Below are 16,514 nucleotides of genomic sequence, written 5' to 3' on the forward strand. Positions count from 1 at the left end.
ATGACAGGAGCTGCTATGGTGTCTTAGGGTTTCCTCCTCTCTCTCTTTTTTTTTTGAGACAGAGTTTCACTCTTGTTGCCCAGGATGGAGTACAATGGCACCATCTCGGCTCACTGCAACCTCTGCCTCCCCGGTTCAAGTGATTCTCCTGCCTCAGCCTCCCGAGTAGCTGGGATTACAGGCGCCCACCACCACACCTGGCTAATTTTGTATTTTTAGTAGAGACAGGGTTTCTCCATGCTGGTCAAGCTGGTCTCAAACTCCTGATCTCAGGTGATCCACCCGCCTTAGCCTCCCAAAGTGCTGGGATTACAGGTGTGAGCCACTGTGCCCGGCAGATCTGCTGGCTTCTTATGTCACAGTGCAGTAAGTCAGGTGGGCCACTCAGATCCTTTGGGACTCAAAGTTTCCCTGGGCAGTGGGGAGCTCCCAAGAGCAGGTGCTGGAAGGGAGGTCAAAGTCTGAGCATCTTGGGGAGAGAATGTCCAGAAAGCTGCAGAGGCACGTAGGGCCATGAGTCTGGAGCTCTGGGTTCTAATCCTCCCTCCACCACTGACATATTGTGTGACTCTTTCTCTGGGCCTTTGTTTACCTAAGTAGGTACAATGAAGAGGCCGGGCCCTCCCAGGTGAGATGGTCTATAAGTCACTGGCTCCAAAGCCTGCATGTGGAGACTCAGCCTCAGTGAGCACTTGGGCCACAGCCAAGCCTCTGAGAGGCCCAGGCAGCTGAGGCCCCAGGTCCAAGAGCAGAGGCCAGGCCTGAGATTTCACTTCGTCCTTGGCACCTCCCTCTGCTCTGCTCACAAATTCAGTCAGCAGGCAAGTCCTTTCCTTCAACCTGCCTCCCACGGGTCTTCCCCTTTCTATCCCTCTTCATCCCTCCCCTGGAACATTCATCACCTCTGCTGGTCTCCCTACCTCCCTCTGCCACCAGTTCAGCTTCCATACAACTGCTGGACTGAGTTTCCTTTTTTTTTTTTTTTTTTTCCAGATGGAGTCTTTCTCTGTTGCCCAGGCTGGAATGCAGTGGCGCAATCTTGACTCACTGCAACCTCCGCCTCCTGGGTTCAAGCGATTCTCCTGCCTCAGCCTTCCGAGTAGCTGGGATAACAGACGTGCACCACCATGCCTGGCTAACTTTTTGTATTTTTAGTAGAAACGGGGTTTTGCCATGTTGGCCAGGCTGGTCTTGAACTCCTGACCTCAGGTGATCCACGCACCTCAGCCTCCCAAAGTGCTGGGATTACAGGCATCAGCCACCGCGCCCAGCCCAGACTGAGTTTCTTAATGCAGGATAATGCTGATCAGGCAGCACTCAGCTGCTCAAAAACCTTCTGTGGCTCCCCACTACCCAGGAGGGCTCCTTGGCGGTCATCGTATTTGTCAAGGTCTTCCACACTTTGGCTCCAGCTGGATTTCTTTTTTCTTTTTTCTTTTTTTCTTTTTTTGAGATGGAGGCTTGCTCTGTTGCCCAGGCTGGAGTGCAGTGGTGCAATCTTGGCTCACTGCAACCTCCGCCTCCTGGGTTCAAACAATTCTCCTGTCTCAGCCTCCTGAGTAGCTGGGATTACAGGCATGCATCACCACGCCGGGCTAATTTTTGTATTTTTAGTAGAGACAGGGTTTCGCCATGTCGGCCAGGCTGGTCTCGAACTCCTGACCTCAGTTGATCCACCCACCTTGGCCTCCCAAAGTGCTGGGATTACAGGTGTGAGCCACTGTGCCTGGCCTCCAGCTGGATTTCTTATCTGTCTCCTTTAAGTGCCGCTTTATCCATCAACCAGAACCTTCCATGAGCTTTTGGCTTCCCAGCTTCCGGCCTTTGCTGTGCTATTCCCTTCATCTGGAATGCTCTCTTCACTCCCTTTCTCCTGTGATATCTTGGCATGTCCACATGTTACGCAGCCTCCAGGGAGTTGAAGCACCCCCTCGTCTGGGGAGCCTCGGATGCTGGGCCTCCTCCTTCAGCACCTGCTCCTCAAGCTGGACATGCTCCTGCCCATGAGGTCCTGCTTGATTTCTGCTCTACCTTAATACCACCAGTTGGCCTGTGTGTCTCCCTAGCTAGGCCGAGGGCTGGGAGTTGCTTGGTGAACAGTGACTCAGAAAGGATGGGAACCTCCGGGATTTGGATCCTAGGAGTCCTCCACTCCCTAACTAGAGCTTTTTTTTTGAGACAGAGTCTTGCTCTGTCACCTAGGCTGGAGTGCAGTGGTGTGATCTCAGCTCACTGCAACTTCTGCCTCCTGGGTTCAAGCAATTCCTCTGCCTCATTCTCCCAAGTAGCTGGGACTACAAGCGCCCGCCACCATGCCCAGGCTAATTTTTTTGTATTTTAGTAGAGATGGGGTTTCACCATGTTGTCCAGGATGGTCTTGATCTCCTGACCTCGTGATCCGCCTGCCTCGGCCTCCCAGAGTGCTGGGATTACAGGTGTGAGCCACTGCGCCTGGCCCTAACCAGAGCTGTTTGCCTGGAAACTCTCAGGTGTTTCTAGAACTTTTCCAACTGCTCTGTCCATCTCACCTCCCCAAGTCCCAGTTTCCTTATTCAGAAAAAGAGGCAGCGGAATCGGTGCAGTGTGAGGCTCACGGGGGCTGTTGGTGGGTACAACCCAGAGACAGTGGTTGTGATGATGACAGCGACCTCTCCCCACCCATCCCGCCGCCTCTCCTGGCCTCACCTGAGCAGCGTTTCTGCAGCCTCAGGATCTCCAGGTGCAGGTCTCGCAGCAGGGCCATCTGCTCCTTTTTCAGGAAGCTGATGTGGCGTTGCACGCTCTGGATCTGATGCTCCAGGGACACGGTATCCATGGCAACCCAGGCCTGGGCCCCACCTAGGGAGGACGACAAGGTGAACCCACCTCTTCTGAGCCCATCTGCACTGCCCCACCCTCAGCTGTTTCACCGTCTCCTCCGCTCTGGGTCCCATGCCACCAGGAAGATGAGTCTGCCACTGCTGTCACCTCCACACTATTCCTTCATTCAGGCTTCATGAAGAAGCAGGGGAGTTGGCAGGAAAGCATCATTACTCCCATTTAACAGATGGAGAACCAGAGGCCCAGAGAGGGCAATGGCTTCCTTCTCCTGTTCCCATGTACCTTTTTTTTTTTTGAGGTGGAGTCTTGCTCTGTCGTACAGGCTAGAGTGCAGTGGCACGATCTCGGCTCACTGCAAACTTCACCTCCCGGGTTCAAGCAATTCTCCTTCCCCAGCCTCCCAAGTAGCTGGGATTACAGGCGCCTGCCACCATGCCTGGCTAATTTTTGTATTTTTAGTAGAGATGGGGTTTCACCATGTTGGCCAGGCTGGTCTTGAACTCCTAACCTCAGGAGATCCACCCACCTTGGCTTCCCAAAGTGCTGGGATGACAGGCGTGAACCACTGCGCCCAGGCCCATATAACTTTGGCCTCTTCTAATTCTCAAACAGGAAAACAAATGGAGTGGCAAAGTCAGTAGAGAGACAGAGAACCTGGGTTCTAGCCTGCTCCTCCTGCCCTAGCAGTGTGACCTGGGTGAGCCCTTTCCCTCTGTGGGCTCTCAATTTTCTCAGGGGTAAAATGAGGGAGATGTGGAGTGAGTGAGCCCTAGAGTCTCTTCCAGTTCTGACATCTCACAAGTATCTCAGCCCAAGGGCTACATGGCTGTTTTGAATATTATTCTCCCTTAGTTCAACTCCACTTCAACTTAACCACAGTCCAGGGCTCCGGGCTCCTCCAAGTGGCAGTGGAGGAAGATCTGGTGAATGTTTCACTAACACTGACTCTGGGCTGAAGGCAGGTGGTGGAGTCCCTTTGTAAAAGAGAAAGGCGGGCCAGGTGCGGTGGCTCACGCCAGTAATCCCAGCACTTTGGGAGCCCGAGGCGGGCAGATCACAAGGTCAGGAGTTCAAGACTAGCCTTTCCAACATGGTGAAACCCCGTCTCTACTCAAAATACAAAAATTAGCTGGGCTTGGTGGCACGTGCTTGTAATCCCAGCTACTCGGGCGGCTGAGGCAGGAGAATGGCTTGAACCCGGGAGGCGGAGGTTGCAGTGAGCTGAGACCATGCCACTGCACTGTAGCCTGGGCGACAGGGTGAGACGCTGTCTCTAAATTAATTAATTAATTAATTAAAAGAGAAATAGGTCGGCCGTGGTAGCTCACTCATGTAATCCCAGCACTTTGAGAGGCCGACGTGGGAAGACTGCTTGAGTCCAGGCGTTTGAGACCAGCCTGGGTAACAAACTGAGATCTCATCTCTAAAAATATATATAAATAGGCCGGACTCGGTGGTTCACGCCTGTAATCCCAGCAGTTTTGGAGGCCAAGGTTGGCAGATCACTTCAGGTCAGGAGTTCGAGACCAGCCTGGCCGACAGGGTGAAACCCCGTCTCTACTAAAAATACAAAAAATTAGCTGGGCGTGGTGGGGCAGGTGCCTGTAATCTCAGCTACGCGGGAGGCGGAGGCTGCAATGAGCCAACATTGCACCACTGTACTGCAGCCTGGGCAACAGAGGGAGACTCTGTCTCAAAAAAATAATAATAATAAAATAAATACATACATACATATAAATAAATACAATAAAAAAGAGAAATAGGAGAGGGGAAAAGAGACCTATGCAGTGACTCCCATGGTGGAACTTTGAGTTGCAGTGATGGATGAGAGGCACACATCCATGAATCCTAATGATGGCCTGGCTTTCCAGCTCTGCTGCTTCTGGCTCCGCCCCCTTCCCGATGAATCTGTTCTGTGATAATCAACATCTTGGACAAGCAGAGGCAGACAGCAAACACTGGAGCCCAGGACTTAGAACTCCTGCTTTCTCAGCCAAGGACTCCCTAAGCTTTTGAGGAACCTGCCTTCACCTGCCCCTGGAATGTCCTGGGCAGTGGGAGAGACAGGCCAGTAAGATGAGTAATTCTGTTCTCCAATTGGTCCCTTCCAGACTAGCTTCCATGTAAGACTCAGAAAAATCCAGATTTTCATTTGTGGGGTCACATCGAGCAGGTCCCCCTGAGAACTCCCATCCTCAGGGCACTCCTCTCTCTGGGCCCGTTTCTCTGGTACTCCCCTGACCCCCCTAATCCAACCAAATAGGCCTTTTTCTTTTTTTTTTGAGACGGAGTCTCGCTCTGTCACCCAGGTTGGAGTGCAGTGGTGTGATCTCGGCTCACTGCAAGCTCCGCCTCCTGGGTTCGCGCCATTCTCCTGCCTCAGCCTCCCGAGTAGCTGGGACTACAGGCGCCCACCACCACGCCCGGCTAATTTTTTTTTGTATTTTTAGTAGAGACAGGGTTTCACCGTGTTACCCAGGATGGTCTTGATCTCCTGACCTCGTGATCCGCCCGCCTCGGCCTCCCAAAGTGCTGGGATTACAGGTGTGAGCCACCGCGCCCGGCCATCCAAATAGGCCTTTCATTTCAGCAAGGGGTGGCCCTTTGGCCTGTGGGGATCGCTGGCTACATGTGCTGACCATCTGCTATGTTCAGGGAACATTATACACATGATATTACTTCTGCCAACCACAGCGGGTATTACCACCCCACCCCACTTCACAAAAAAAGGCTCTTGTGCCACTTCACACGCTCAGTAAGGGGTGGCAGAGCCAATTCTCCAACCAAGTCTTTCGAATCCAGAGAAGGTTCCCAATATTTACACGAATATTTACACTGGGAACAGTCCTAGGTTTGAATCTGTCACCCAGGCTGGAATGCAGTGGGACGATCGTAGCTCACTGCAGCCTCAAACTCCTGGGCTCAAGCAATCCTTCCACCTCAGCCTCCCAAGTAACTAAGGTCTACAACTGACCGCCACCATGCCTGGCTAATTTTTAAAATTTTTTGTAGAGACAGGGTTCTCTACACCCAGGCTGGTGTCCACCTCCTGGCCTCAAGCAGTCCTCCCACTTGGTCTCCCAAAGTGCTGGGATTACAGGCATGAGCTGCTGGACCCAGCTGACTTATGGCTCTTTCAATTACCTGCTGTGAGACTTTTGGCAAGAAAATTAACCTCTCTGAGCCATTTTCCTTCCCCCTGTAAGATGGGGCTGCAAATCCTACCATCCTAGGATAGTTGTAAGGATTAAATGAGGTAAGAAATGTAAGGCCTGGGCTGGGCGCGGTGGCTCACGCTTGTAATCCCAGCACTTTGGGAAGCCGAGGCGGGCAGATCACGAGGTCAGGAGATCGAGACCATCATGGGTAACACAGTGAAACCCCGTCTCTACTAAAAATATAAAAAATTAGCCGGGCATGGTGGCGGGCGCCTGTAGTCCCAGCTACTCGGAGAGGCTGAGGCGAGAGAATGGCTGAACCCGGGAGGCGGAGCTTGCAGTGAGTGGAGATCTCGCCACTGCACTCCAGCCTGGGCGACAGAGCGAGACTCATCTCAAAAAAAAAAAAAAAAAAGAAAAAAAAGAAATGTAACGCCTGGCGCAGTGGCTCATGCGTGTAATCCCAGCACTTTGGGAGGCTGAGGCGGGTGGATCACCTGAAGTCAGGAGTTTGAGACCAGGCTGACCGATATGGTGAAACCCCGTCTCTACTAAAAATACAAAAATTAGCCGGGCATGGTGGCATGCACCTGAAGTCCCAGCTACTTGGGAGGTTGACACAGGAGAATCGCTTGAACCCAGGGGGCAGAAGTTGCAGCGAGCTGAGATCGAGCCACTGCACTCTAGCCTGGGCAACAGAGCAAGACTCTGTCTCAAAAATAAATAAATAGGCTGGGCGCAGTGGCTCACACATGTAATCCCAGCATTTTGGGAGGCCAAGGCGAGCGGATCACGAGGTCGGGAGATCAAGACCATCCTGGCTAACATGGTGAAACCCCGTCTCTACCAAAAATACAAAAAATTAGCTGGGTGTGGTGACAGGCGCCTGTAATCCCAGCTACTCAGGAGGCTGAAGCAGGAGAATCACTTGAACCCAGGAGGCGGAGGTTGCAGTGAGCCGACATCGTGCTACTACACTCAAGCCTGGGCGACTGAGTGAGACTCCATCTCAAAAAACAAACAAACAAAACAAAAAACAAAAAAATAAGAACCCTGAGCAGAGGACCTAGTTTAAAAATGGTAGACTAAGGCCAGACGCAGTGGCTCACACCTGTAGTCTCACCACTTTGGGCAACATGATGAAACCTCGTCTTTACAAAAATACAAAAATTAGCCGGGCATGGTAGCATGGGCCTCTAGTCCCAGCTACTGGGAGGCTGAGGTGGGAAGATGGCTTGGGCCCAGGAGGTCAAGTCTGCGGTGAGCCATGATTGTGCCATTGCACTTCAGTCCTGGTGACAGACAAAGACCCTGTCTCAAAAAAAAAAAAAAATAAATAAATAAATAAATAAAAAGAGCCAGACTCCTGGGCTTAGACATTGCAAGATAATAAATGTATGTTGTTTTAAGCCTCTATGTTTATGATAATTTGTTACACAGCAATAAAAAACTAATACAGACTTGAAGGAAGGGTAGGACTTAGAAGAATGAAGGGAAGAGCATCTCCAACAGGGAACAGCATCTGTGAAGGCACAGAGGTAGGAAAGAGCTAAGTGATCGTAATGCTAGCTTACATTTACGGAGCTACGGAGCGCTTACTATGTGTCAAACTTTCCGCTAAGTGCTTCACGTGGTCTGTTTGAGAAACAGACATTGCCGCTGCTAGTAAGGGCTGAAGTGAAAGGTACTGAAGGAGGGTGGCAGGAAGGAAGGTTAGCAAGAGTAGGCTCACATGGCGTCTTGCAAACCTTGTTAAGAATTTTTGGGGGGCCGGGCGCGATGGCTCACACCTGTAATCCCAGCACTGTGGGAGGCCGAGGCGGGTGGATCACGAGGTCAGGAGTTCGAGACCAGCCTGACCAACATGGTGAAACCCCATCTCTACTAAAAATACAAAAATTAGCCGGGCGTGTTGGCGGGCGCCTGTAATCCCAAGCTACTCAGGAGGCTGAGACAGGAGAATCCCTTGAACCCGGGAGGCGGAGGTTGCAGTGAGCCGAGATCGTGCCATTGCACTCCAGCCTGGGCCATAGAGCAAGACTCCGTCTCAAACAAAAAAAAAAAAAAAAAAAAGAATTTTTGGGCTGGGTGCGGGGTCTCACGGCTGTAATCCCAGCACTTTGGGAGGCCAAGGCGGGCAGATCACCTGAGGTCAGGAGTTCGAGACCAGCCTGGCCAACATGGCAAAACCCTGTCTCTACTAAAAATACAAAAACTACCCAGGCGTTGAGGCGTCCACCTGTAGTCCTAGCTACTCAGGAGGCCGAGGCAGGAGAATCTCTCTTTTTTTTTTTTTTTTTTTGAGACGGAATCTCGCTCTGTCACCCAGGCTGGAGTGCAGTGGCGTGATCTCGGCTCACTGCAAGCTCTGCCTCCCAGGTTCGCGCCATTCTCCTGCCTCAGCCTGCCGAGTAGCTGGGACTACAGGTGCCCGCCACCGCGCCCGGCTAATGTTTTGTATTTTTAGTAGAGATGGGGTTTCACTGCGTTAGCCAGGATGGTCTCGATCTCTTGACCTCGTGATCCACCCACCTCAATCTCCCAAAGTACTGGGATCACAGGCGTAAGCCACCGCGCCCGGCCAGGAGAATCTCTTGAAACCGGGAGGCGGAGGTTGCAGTCAGCCGAGATCATGCCACTGCACTCCAGCTTGGGCGACAGAGCGAGACTCCATCTCAAAAAAAAAAACAAAACACATTTAATATTAAGTAAATTTGGACGTTCTTAAAGGATTTTAAGCAGTGGAAGAACATGATATGATTTGCATTTTTTTTTTTTTGAGACGGGGTCTCACTCTGTCACCCAGGGTGGAAAGCAGTGGTGTAATGATGGCTCATTGCAGCCTCAAACTCCCAGGTTCAGGCTGAGACTCTACCTCAGCCTCCCAAGGAGCTGCGACCACAGGCTCGTGCCCCCATGCCCGGCTAATTTTTCACTTTTGTAGAGATGGGATCTCACTATGTTGCCCAGGCTATCCTTTGCATTTTTAAAATATCACTCTGGCGGCTGTGGGGAGAGCGGTCTAGAGCCAACAGAGTGGATGTGGGGAGGTCAGCTGGGAGAATAGAGCAGAGGTCAAGGTGCCAGGTGATGGTGGCCTGGATGAGATGATGGAGGTGGAGGCGGAAAGCGGTCCCAGGTGTATTTTAGTGGTAGGACTGGCAGGACTTGGAGATGGATTGGATTAATTCATGATGATAGGGAGGGAGGTGGCTAAGCTATCTCCAGTTTTCCAGCTTCAGCAACTCAACAATGAAGGCATATTTGCTAGATCTTTCCCCATTTCCTCCTCTTTCGCCATGAACCTCTTCTTTATCTATAATCACTCCCTGAGTGTTCTTATCCCATCCCATGGCTGTAAGTACTATTTATATGCTATTGACCCCCAAAATAACTCTTCCCTGGCTGCTAGACTGATGACCTAACACCTCCATTTGGATATCCAGTGAGGATATCCCTCAAACTTTCAAGTCCCAATACTGAACTTGCATAACCAGCTTTTGACCACCGTTCGCCATCTTGATAAACCACATTGCCATTTGCCCATTCATCCTGTTGCTCAGGCCAAAAACTTGGGAGTCATCTTTGATTCCTCTCTTTCTTTATATTCCACAGTCAATCCATCTGCAAATCCTGTTTGCTCTACCTTCAAAAAAACATATCCCAAAGCCAGTCACTTCTCACTATCTCCATCGCCATCACCCAAGTCCAAGCCAGCAGCATCCTTCTGGCGTACCATTGCAGTAGGCTCCTGACTGTCATCTCACTTCCATTCTTGCCCCTTGTTTTCTATGCAGGAGCCAGAATTCCTTTAACAAATATAAGTTGGGTCAGGCACGGTGGCTCACGCCTGTCATCCCAGCACTTTGGGAGGCCGAGGCGGGAGGATCACCCAAGGTCAGGAGTTAGAGACCACCAGCCTGGCCAACATAGTGAAACCCTGTCTCTAAGAAAAATACAAAAAATTAGCCGGGCATAGTGGTGCATGCCTGTTAGTCTCAGCTACTTGGGAGGCTAAGGCAGGAGAATCTCTTGAACCCGGGAGGCAGAGGTTGCAGTGAGCCGAGATCTCACCACTGCACTCCAGCCTGGGCAATAGAGCGAGACTCCGCCTCAAAATAAAAACAAAAACAAATATAAGTCTGATCGTGTCTCCCCAAACCCCACTCAAAACCCTCTGTGTGGCTTTCCATCACATTTAAAACAAACCCAAAGTTCTTATGAGCCCTTGCACCATCTGCCCTGGCTCCCTCTGTCCTTATCCTGCTGGTTCCACCCCAGCCACTCCGACCTTGCTGCTTCGTGAATGTGCCCAGCACACTCTTGCCTCGGGGACATTGTACATGCTGTCCCCTCTGCCAGGAATGCCCTTCACCAAGATCTCCTCAAGGCCTATTCCCCTCCTTCATTCAGGACTCTCCAAATGTCAGCTCCTCAGGGACTTGCTCTCATCACCCAACCTAAAATAGAAGCTTTTGTTACTCTCCATTCCCTTAACCTGCATTGTTTTTTCTTCCATGAATGTATTACCACATGAATATATTAAATTTCTATATTTATTTATTTATTTATTTATTTTATTTTTTTGAGATGGAGTCTGGCTCTGTTGCCCAGGCTGGAGTGCAGTGGTGCGATCTCGGCTCACCGCAACCTCCGCTTCCCGGGTTCAAGCAAATCTCCTGCCTCAGCCTCCCGAGTAGCTGGGATTGTAGGTGCGTACCACCATGCCCAGCTAATTTTTGTATTTTTAGCAGAGACGGGGTTTCACCATGTTGGCCAGGCTGGTCTCAAACTCCCGACCTCGTGATCCACCCACCTCAGCCTCCCAAAGTGCTGGGATTACAGGCGTGAGCCACTGCGCTGCACCCGGCCTAAATTTTTATTTTTTGTTTTTATTTTTGTAGAGACAAGAGTCTCACCATGTGTTGCCCAGGCTGACCTCGAACTCCTGGTCTCAAGCAATCTTCCGGCTTTGGCATCTCAAAAGTGCTGGGATTACAGGCATGAGCTCCTGCTCCCAGCCCCTAGTTTTTGTTTATTGTCTGTTTCCCCTGCCAGATTGTTAGCAACTGAGATGAAGGACATTGCTTTGGTTCCTCCTGTTCCTTAGTACCTAGCACAGTATGTGGCAAACAGGAAGTACTCAGTATATATCTTTAGAGTGAGTGAATTTGTGGGGATGGGGTAGACTGATGGAGAAGCAGATTGACACAAGGTAAGATCAAGATGCCATGTGTTAGGGGTGATAGGCCCAAAAGACCTCAAACAAGGAGAAATAGATGTCAAGTAGGCAGGTCAAGATACTGGTCCAGCCAGGCTCAGTGGCTCATGCGTATAATCCCAGAACTTTGGGAGGCAGAGGTGGGCAGATCGTTTGTGCCCAGGAGTTTGAGACCAGCCTGGAAAACATGGTGAAACCCTGAAACCCCATCTCTACTAAAGATACAAAAATTAGCTGGGCGTGGTGGCGTGTGCCTGTGGTCCCAGTGTGGAGGCTGAGGTGGGAGGATTGCTTGAGCCCAGGAGTTTGAGGCTTCAGTGAACCACGATTGCACCACTGCATTCCAGCTTGGGTGACAGAGAGTGAGACCCTGTCTCAAAAAAAAAAAAAGATAAAATAAAAACATAATAATACACTGGTGCATAACTCAGGAGAAACAGGTGAGCTGCCGACTGTGAGTCTATGTCAGGGTTTGTGTGCTTGCGTATCTGCATGTGTGCCTGAGCCTGCGTGTGTGCCTGAAGGAGTACGTGTGTGTGTTTCTCGATTCTCTTCGCTGCTGTGTGTCTGCTGTGCGCACAACTGGAGGACGAAGGTATGTGGGCCTGTGCTTAGGATAAAGAGAGAAACGTCTGTTCCCAGCCACTGAAATGCAAATGTTTCTGAAGAGTAAAAACCCTTCCCACACAGCTCTGGAGACTGGACCCTGGCCACCGTGAGAGGCTGAGCCAACCAGCTGTTTCTGTGCTTTCCCAGAACGACTTGAGTATTTGCTTCCAACTAGGCAGGCTGCTTTTCTCAAGGCGGAAATTTGGGTCACAAACGATCTTGGCAAATATTCTTTCTTAGACGTTATTGTTTAGTTTGTTTGGGGGAGGGTGGGAGATAGAGTGGGGAAGGGAACTAGTGACAACAAAAATCTCTCTGTCTGGCTGGGGAGTTGAAGGCCCAAGCCAGGAAAACATCCGATTTTCCCATCAGAAATGCAGTCCTGGAACATCTGGGCTTCAGAAGCTCATGCCCGAGGACTTGGCCCAGGCCAGTAACAGTAGCTGAAGGGCTGGAGCTGTCAGCTCCATCTTTCCCCCTGACACAGCACTAGACGTCCAGCCTCCTGAGTTAACACGTTTGGGGGAGAGGGTCACACTCCTCTGTCCGCTGTCCTGAGCACCTCAGAGCCTGCATTGTTTCTGCTTCCCTCCTTCTTCTGGTTCTCCGAGTTCTTTTTCCTGTCAATTTTCTCTTCCCCTTGTCCTTCTCCCCTTCTCCTTCTCCTTCTTCTTTTTTTTTTTTTTTCCGGAGATGGAGTTTTGCTCTTGTTGCCCAGACTGGAGTGCAATGGCACAATCTCGGCTCACTGCAACCTTTGCCTCCTCGATTCAAGCGATTCTCCTGCCTCAGCCTCCCAAGTAGCTGGGATTACAGGTGCCCACCACCATGCCTAGCTAATTTTTGTATTTTTAGTAGAGATGGGGTTTTCCCATGTTGGCCAGGCTGGTCTCGAACTCCTGACCTCAAGTGATCCATTTGCCTCGGACTCCCAAAGTGCTGGGATTACAGGTGTGAGCCACCGTGCCCGGCCTTTCCTGTTAATTTTCTAGCTTGATGAAAAAATGCTCATTTAACAGAATTGTTACCAAGAATATTAAAAAGACCCTAACACAAGGTTCACAATTTACAGGATTAATTCCAAGTACTTTTAACATGTCTCTGATGTGTCTGAAAGTTACAAATACTTTTCCCTTTGGGGAAGTTGGTGGAGAAGCCTTCTGTGCTCAGGTCCCCAAACACAGGTAAAGTGTCAGGTTCAGGAACCTTCTGACCCTGGCACAATTTGGACTCTCTGAGGTCTGGGCTCCTGATCCCTGAAAATGACCTCTCTTCCTGCTTGTCTCTGGAGATTCTGGGTACCCACTTCCCTACCCAGTTACAACTGACTTGGCAAGTGGGAAACTGCAGTTCTGTCCCCGCTTCAGCTGTTTGTTTGTTTTTTTGAGACGGAGTCTCCTCTGTCGCCCAGGCTGGAGTGCAGTGGCTCGATCTTGGCTCACTGCAACCTCTGCCTCCCGGGTTCAAGGAATTCTCCTGCCTCAGCCTCCCAAGTAGCTGGAATTACAGGCACCCACCCAACACACCCAGCTATTTTTTGTATTTTTAGTAGAGACGGGGTTTCGCCATGTTGGACAGGCTGGTCTTGAACTCCTGACCTCAGGTGATCCACCCGCCTCAGCCTCCCAAAGTGCTGGGACTACAGATGTGAGCCACAGCACCTGGCCTGCTAACCAACAGTTTGAAAACCTCTTTTACAGTCCAGTATTCCCTTGGGTATCTAAATCTCACCTTCCCCACACCCTTTTCATCTGCTCAAGGTCCCCTGGCCTCTGCCACCTCTTTCTTTCCCTCAAGCAGAGGAGGTCACTGGGAGAGGAACCAGACCCCACACTTCTTGTGACCTGCTTGCCTGGGGTTTGCATTGCCTGCCACCCCTCACTCACTGGCGGATTCTCTTGTCCCAGTTTCAGCTTTTCCTAGTGTTTCTTTTCTGTTTGGGACTGAAAATATTTATCAAGTCAACAAATATCTTTGTGCTGTTCTTAACAGTCAATAGCCACGTTTTGTTAAAGTTATTTAAGTATGTATGTTTTCTTGTTTTAAGGAGAATGTTAGACTTATTTTTATTATTCTTATAGTCAGGGCAGGTATATTAGATAGGACAGGCATAGCAATAAGTGAATAAATAAATTAATCAGGCCAGGTGCGGTGGTTCACGCCTGTAATCCCAGCACTTTGGGAGGCCGACCGGGGCGGATCACCTGAGGTCAGGAGTTTGAGACCAGCCTGGCCAACATGGCAAAACCCCGTCTCTACTAAAGATACAAAAATTAGCAGGGCATGATGCCACGCACCTGTAGTACCAGCTACTCGGGAAGCTGAGTAGTTTGAGAGTCGTTTGAACCTGGGAGGTGGAGGTTGCAGTGAGTTGAGATCGCACCACTGCACTCCAGCCTGGGCAATAAGAGCAACACTCTGTCTCAAAAGAAATAATCAATATGAGCTTTATGTTTCTTAGTCATTATTCCTGTTCATGGCCTGACTCAGAGGCCTGGGGCAGTAGGAGAGCAGGAACTCAAGAAGCCTTTCTTGGACATGGCATCAATGCATAAGTAATAATACTTATAATAATAAGTAATTGGTACTGTTCTTAGCATTTTACATATATTAACTCATTTATCTTGGCAACAACCCCACGTTGAAGATTCTATTAATGTATCCACTTTATCGATGAGGAGACAGGCTTAGAAAGGTAAAGTAGTTTGCTCAGTATATGCAACTACAGTGCCTGGCAACTAGAAGCACCCCACTGGGTGCTCATCCTGGTGTTTATGGCCTCTCATAAGAGAATCCCAAAGAGGAGAAGATCAGCCTGCATTTAGCAGTCCACATCTGCAGGCTGATCTTCTCCTCTTTTGGATTTTACCTCTTGCTGCTCTGATGACAAACTGTTCCAGTAGCCCAGTAGCCAGGCCATCCCCTCACTTACTATATCCACCCTATCTCTGCCTCTCGAAGACTGACCCATCCTTCAGGGCCTTGCTCTGATGTGACTTTTACCATGAAGCCATCCCTGATCCCCCACCAAGATGGAACGACTCTCTCCCGCCTCTCTGTTCCCCAGGCAATTTGTTGGAATCTGGGTGGCAGCTAGCACCACAGTCTGCCATATTATCACTCTTTGTTCTGTGGGTGTGTGTGTGTGCACGCGTGCCTGCACGCACCTGGCTTCTGTGCTAAGCCATGAGTCTTCATCGTGTGTGTGTGTGTGTGCACGTGCCTGAATGCACCTGGCTTCTGTGCTAAGCCATACGCTTCCTGAGGGCAAGGCTTTGTCTCTGGGAATCTCTTGCAAGGAACAGGCCCACAATGAATGTTGCTGAAACAGGGAGAATGGATTGAGTCTTACTGGCAATCACTAGGGCAAGTAAATGTACATATTAAAAAATAAGTATGCTGGTCCCTCAACCCCAAATCCTTGGCTTTCCTGGGGACTGGAGTTTGGAACAAGGATTCAGCCTTTGACAAATATCTAGGACTCTGTCTGCAAGGTGGGGCCGCTTGGCCAGTGGTGGAGCCACATTCCCCAGGGACCTTGTGGTCCTCTCCACTCCAGAGCCCCTCCCCCCCCGAACCCCTCAACTCTGGCTGCCCCCTGCACTGAAGCGCTCAGGACCCCCCACCTCAGCAAAGCTGAGGATCCAGTCACACGGGAATGGGGTGTATGGAGAAACTGGAGCCCCCCACCCCCTTCAGGCTTCAGGTTCTGCCCTGATTATGCCTCCAATATGACTCCCAGGGAAGGCAGGGGTTGGGGGGGGATGTGGAGACTAAGGAGGACGGGGAAGCAAGGTAGCAGAGAGGAGGGCAAAGGCAGCAGAAAGAAAGGTGTGCGTGGCGGGAGGTGGCAGGGCTCGACCTCGGGCCGCTCTGGACGCCCGGCAGTACCAGGCAGGGCCCGGGTCTGGGCGGTGGAGGACAACTTCTGCCAGCAGCCCGCCGCGAGTCCTGCCCGCCTGCCGCGCGCTGCGGTGCCCAGCCCCGCGCCAGCCTTCCCGGGGGTGCTGGAGCTTGGCCGCGCTGCTCGCCCCTGGGGCCGCTCCGGCGCCCACACCCCCCACGCCCACCGACCGGCCTCCTCACCTTCGGGACCTGGGAGTCACCGGCCGGCGGGGCCCTGGGTCCGGGCCGGGCTGGGTGGGGGCGGCGCTCTTCCCCCCACGCTAGCTGCACCCGGGGATCTGCAGCGCCCGCCCCGGCTGCGGCGCCATCAGCTGCTGGGAGGCTGCGGGGCAGTCGGGCCGGGGCTCCGGGGGGCTCGGGGGCGCCGAAGGGGGGTCTGGGGCGGGCTCGAGGCGTAAACACCCAGCAACGTGACCGGAACTGGCGAACGAGCCGGAGGGGTGCGGGGGGGCGGGAGAGATAAAGGGGGAGGGGAGGGACCTGAGACGGGCGGGGAGGGGCCGTGGGCGGGGCGGGGGGAGGGGAGGCCGGCGGCGCGCGGTCGGGGGAGGGGGAACCCCGGGAGCCCCGAGAGCCTCGGGAACCGGGCCTGAGGCCCCCGGCGGGCCGCTGCGCTCGCGGAGCTGGCTTTGGCTGGGAGCTGGAAGGGCGACCTGGGGAACCCTCCGGTTCCTTGGCGCGCAGGGGCGCGGCGAAGGATCAGCACCGCGGACAGCGCCCAGGCCGCCAGGCCGCGATCCGCTCCGCCCCTCCCGCCCTGGCGTAGGAAGGAGAGGCAGCGCCCGCAGCCGCGCAGGGGA

At 52.0% G+C, this 16,514-nt stretch overlaps 1 protein-coding gene across 6 annotated transcripts in view; it reads right to left on the reverse strand.

The window, feature by feature from the left end:
- CCDC92B (coiled-coil domain containing 92B) overlaps positions 1–16,136 on the reverse strand; it is a 28,597-nt gene extending 12,461 nt beyond the window's left edge. For 5 of the 6 annotated variants that reach the window (XR_008495176.2, XR_008495173.2, XR_008495177.2 and 2 more), the window contains exons 1-2: positions 15,895–16,040; positions 2,686–2,838 (exon numbers count right to left, since the gene is read on the reverse strand). Coding sequence is in view for 1 of the 6 variants with exons in the window: in XM_054459056.2 (XP_054315031.2) it covers positions 2,686–2,815 (130 nt within the window). In the remaining 5 variants the exon portion in view is untranslated. Of the gene's footprint in view, positions 1–2,685; positions 2,839–15,894 lie in introns of all 6 variants that reach the window. The other variant, XM_054459056.2, reaches the window with a different exon arrangement.
- Positions 16,137–16,514: the final 378 nt, after the last annotated feature.

This window comes from Pongo pygmaeus, chromosome 19, assembly GCF_028885625.2.
Source record: "Pongo pygmaeus isolate AG05252 chromosome 19, NHGRI_mPonPyg2-v2.0_pri, whole genome shotgun sequence".
NCBI lineage: Eukaryota > Metazoa > Chordata > Mammalia > Primates > Hominidae > Pongo > Pongo pygmaeus.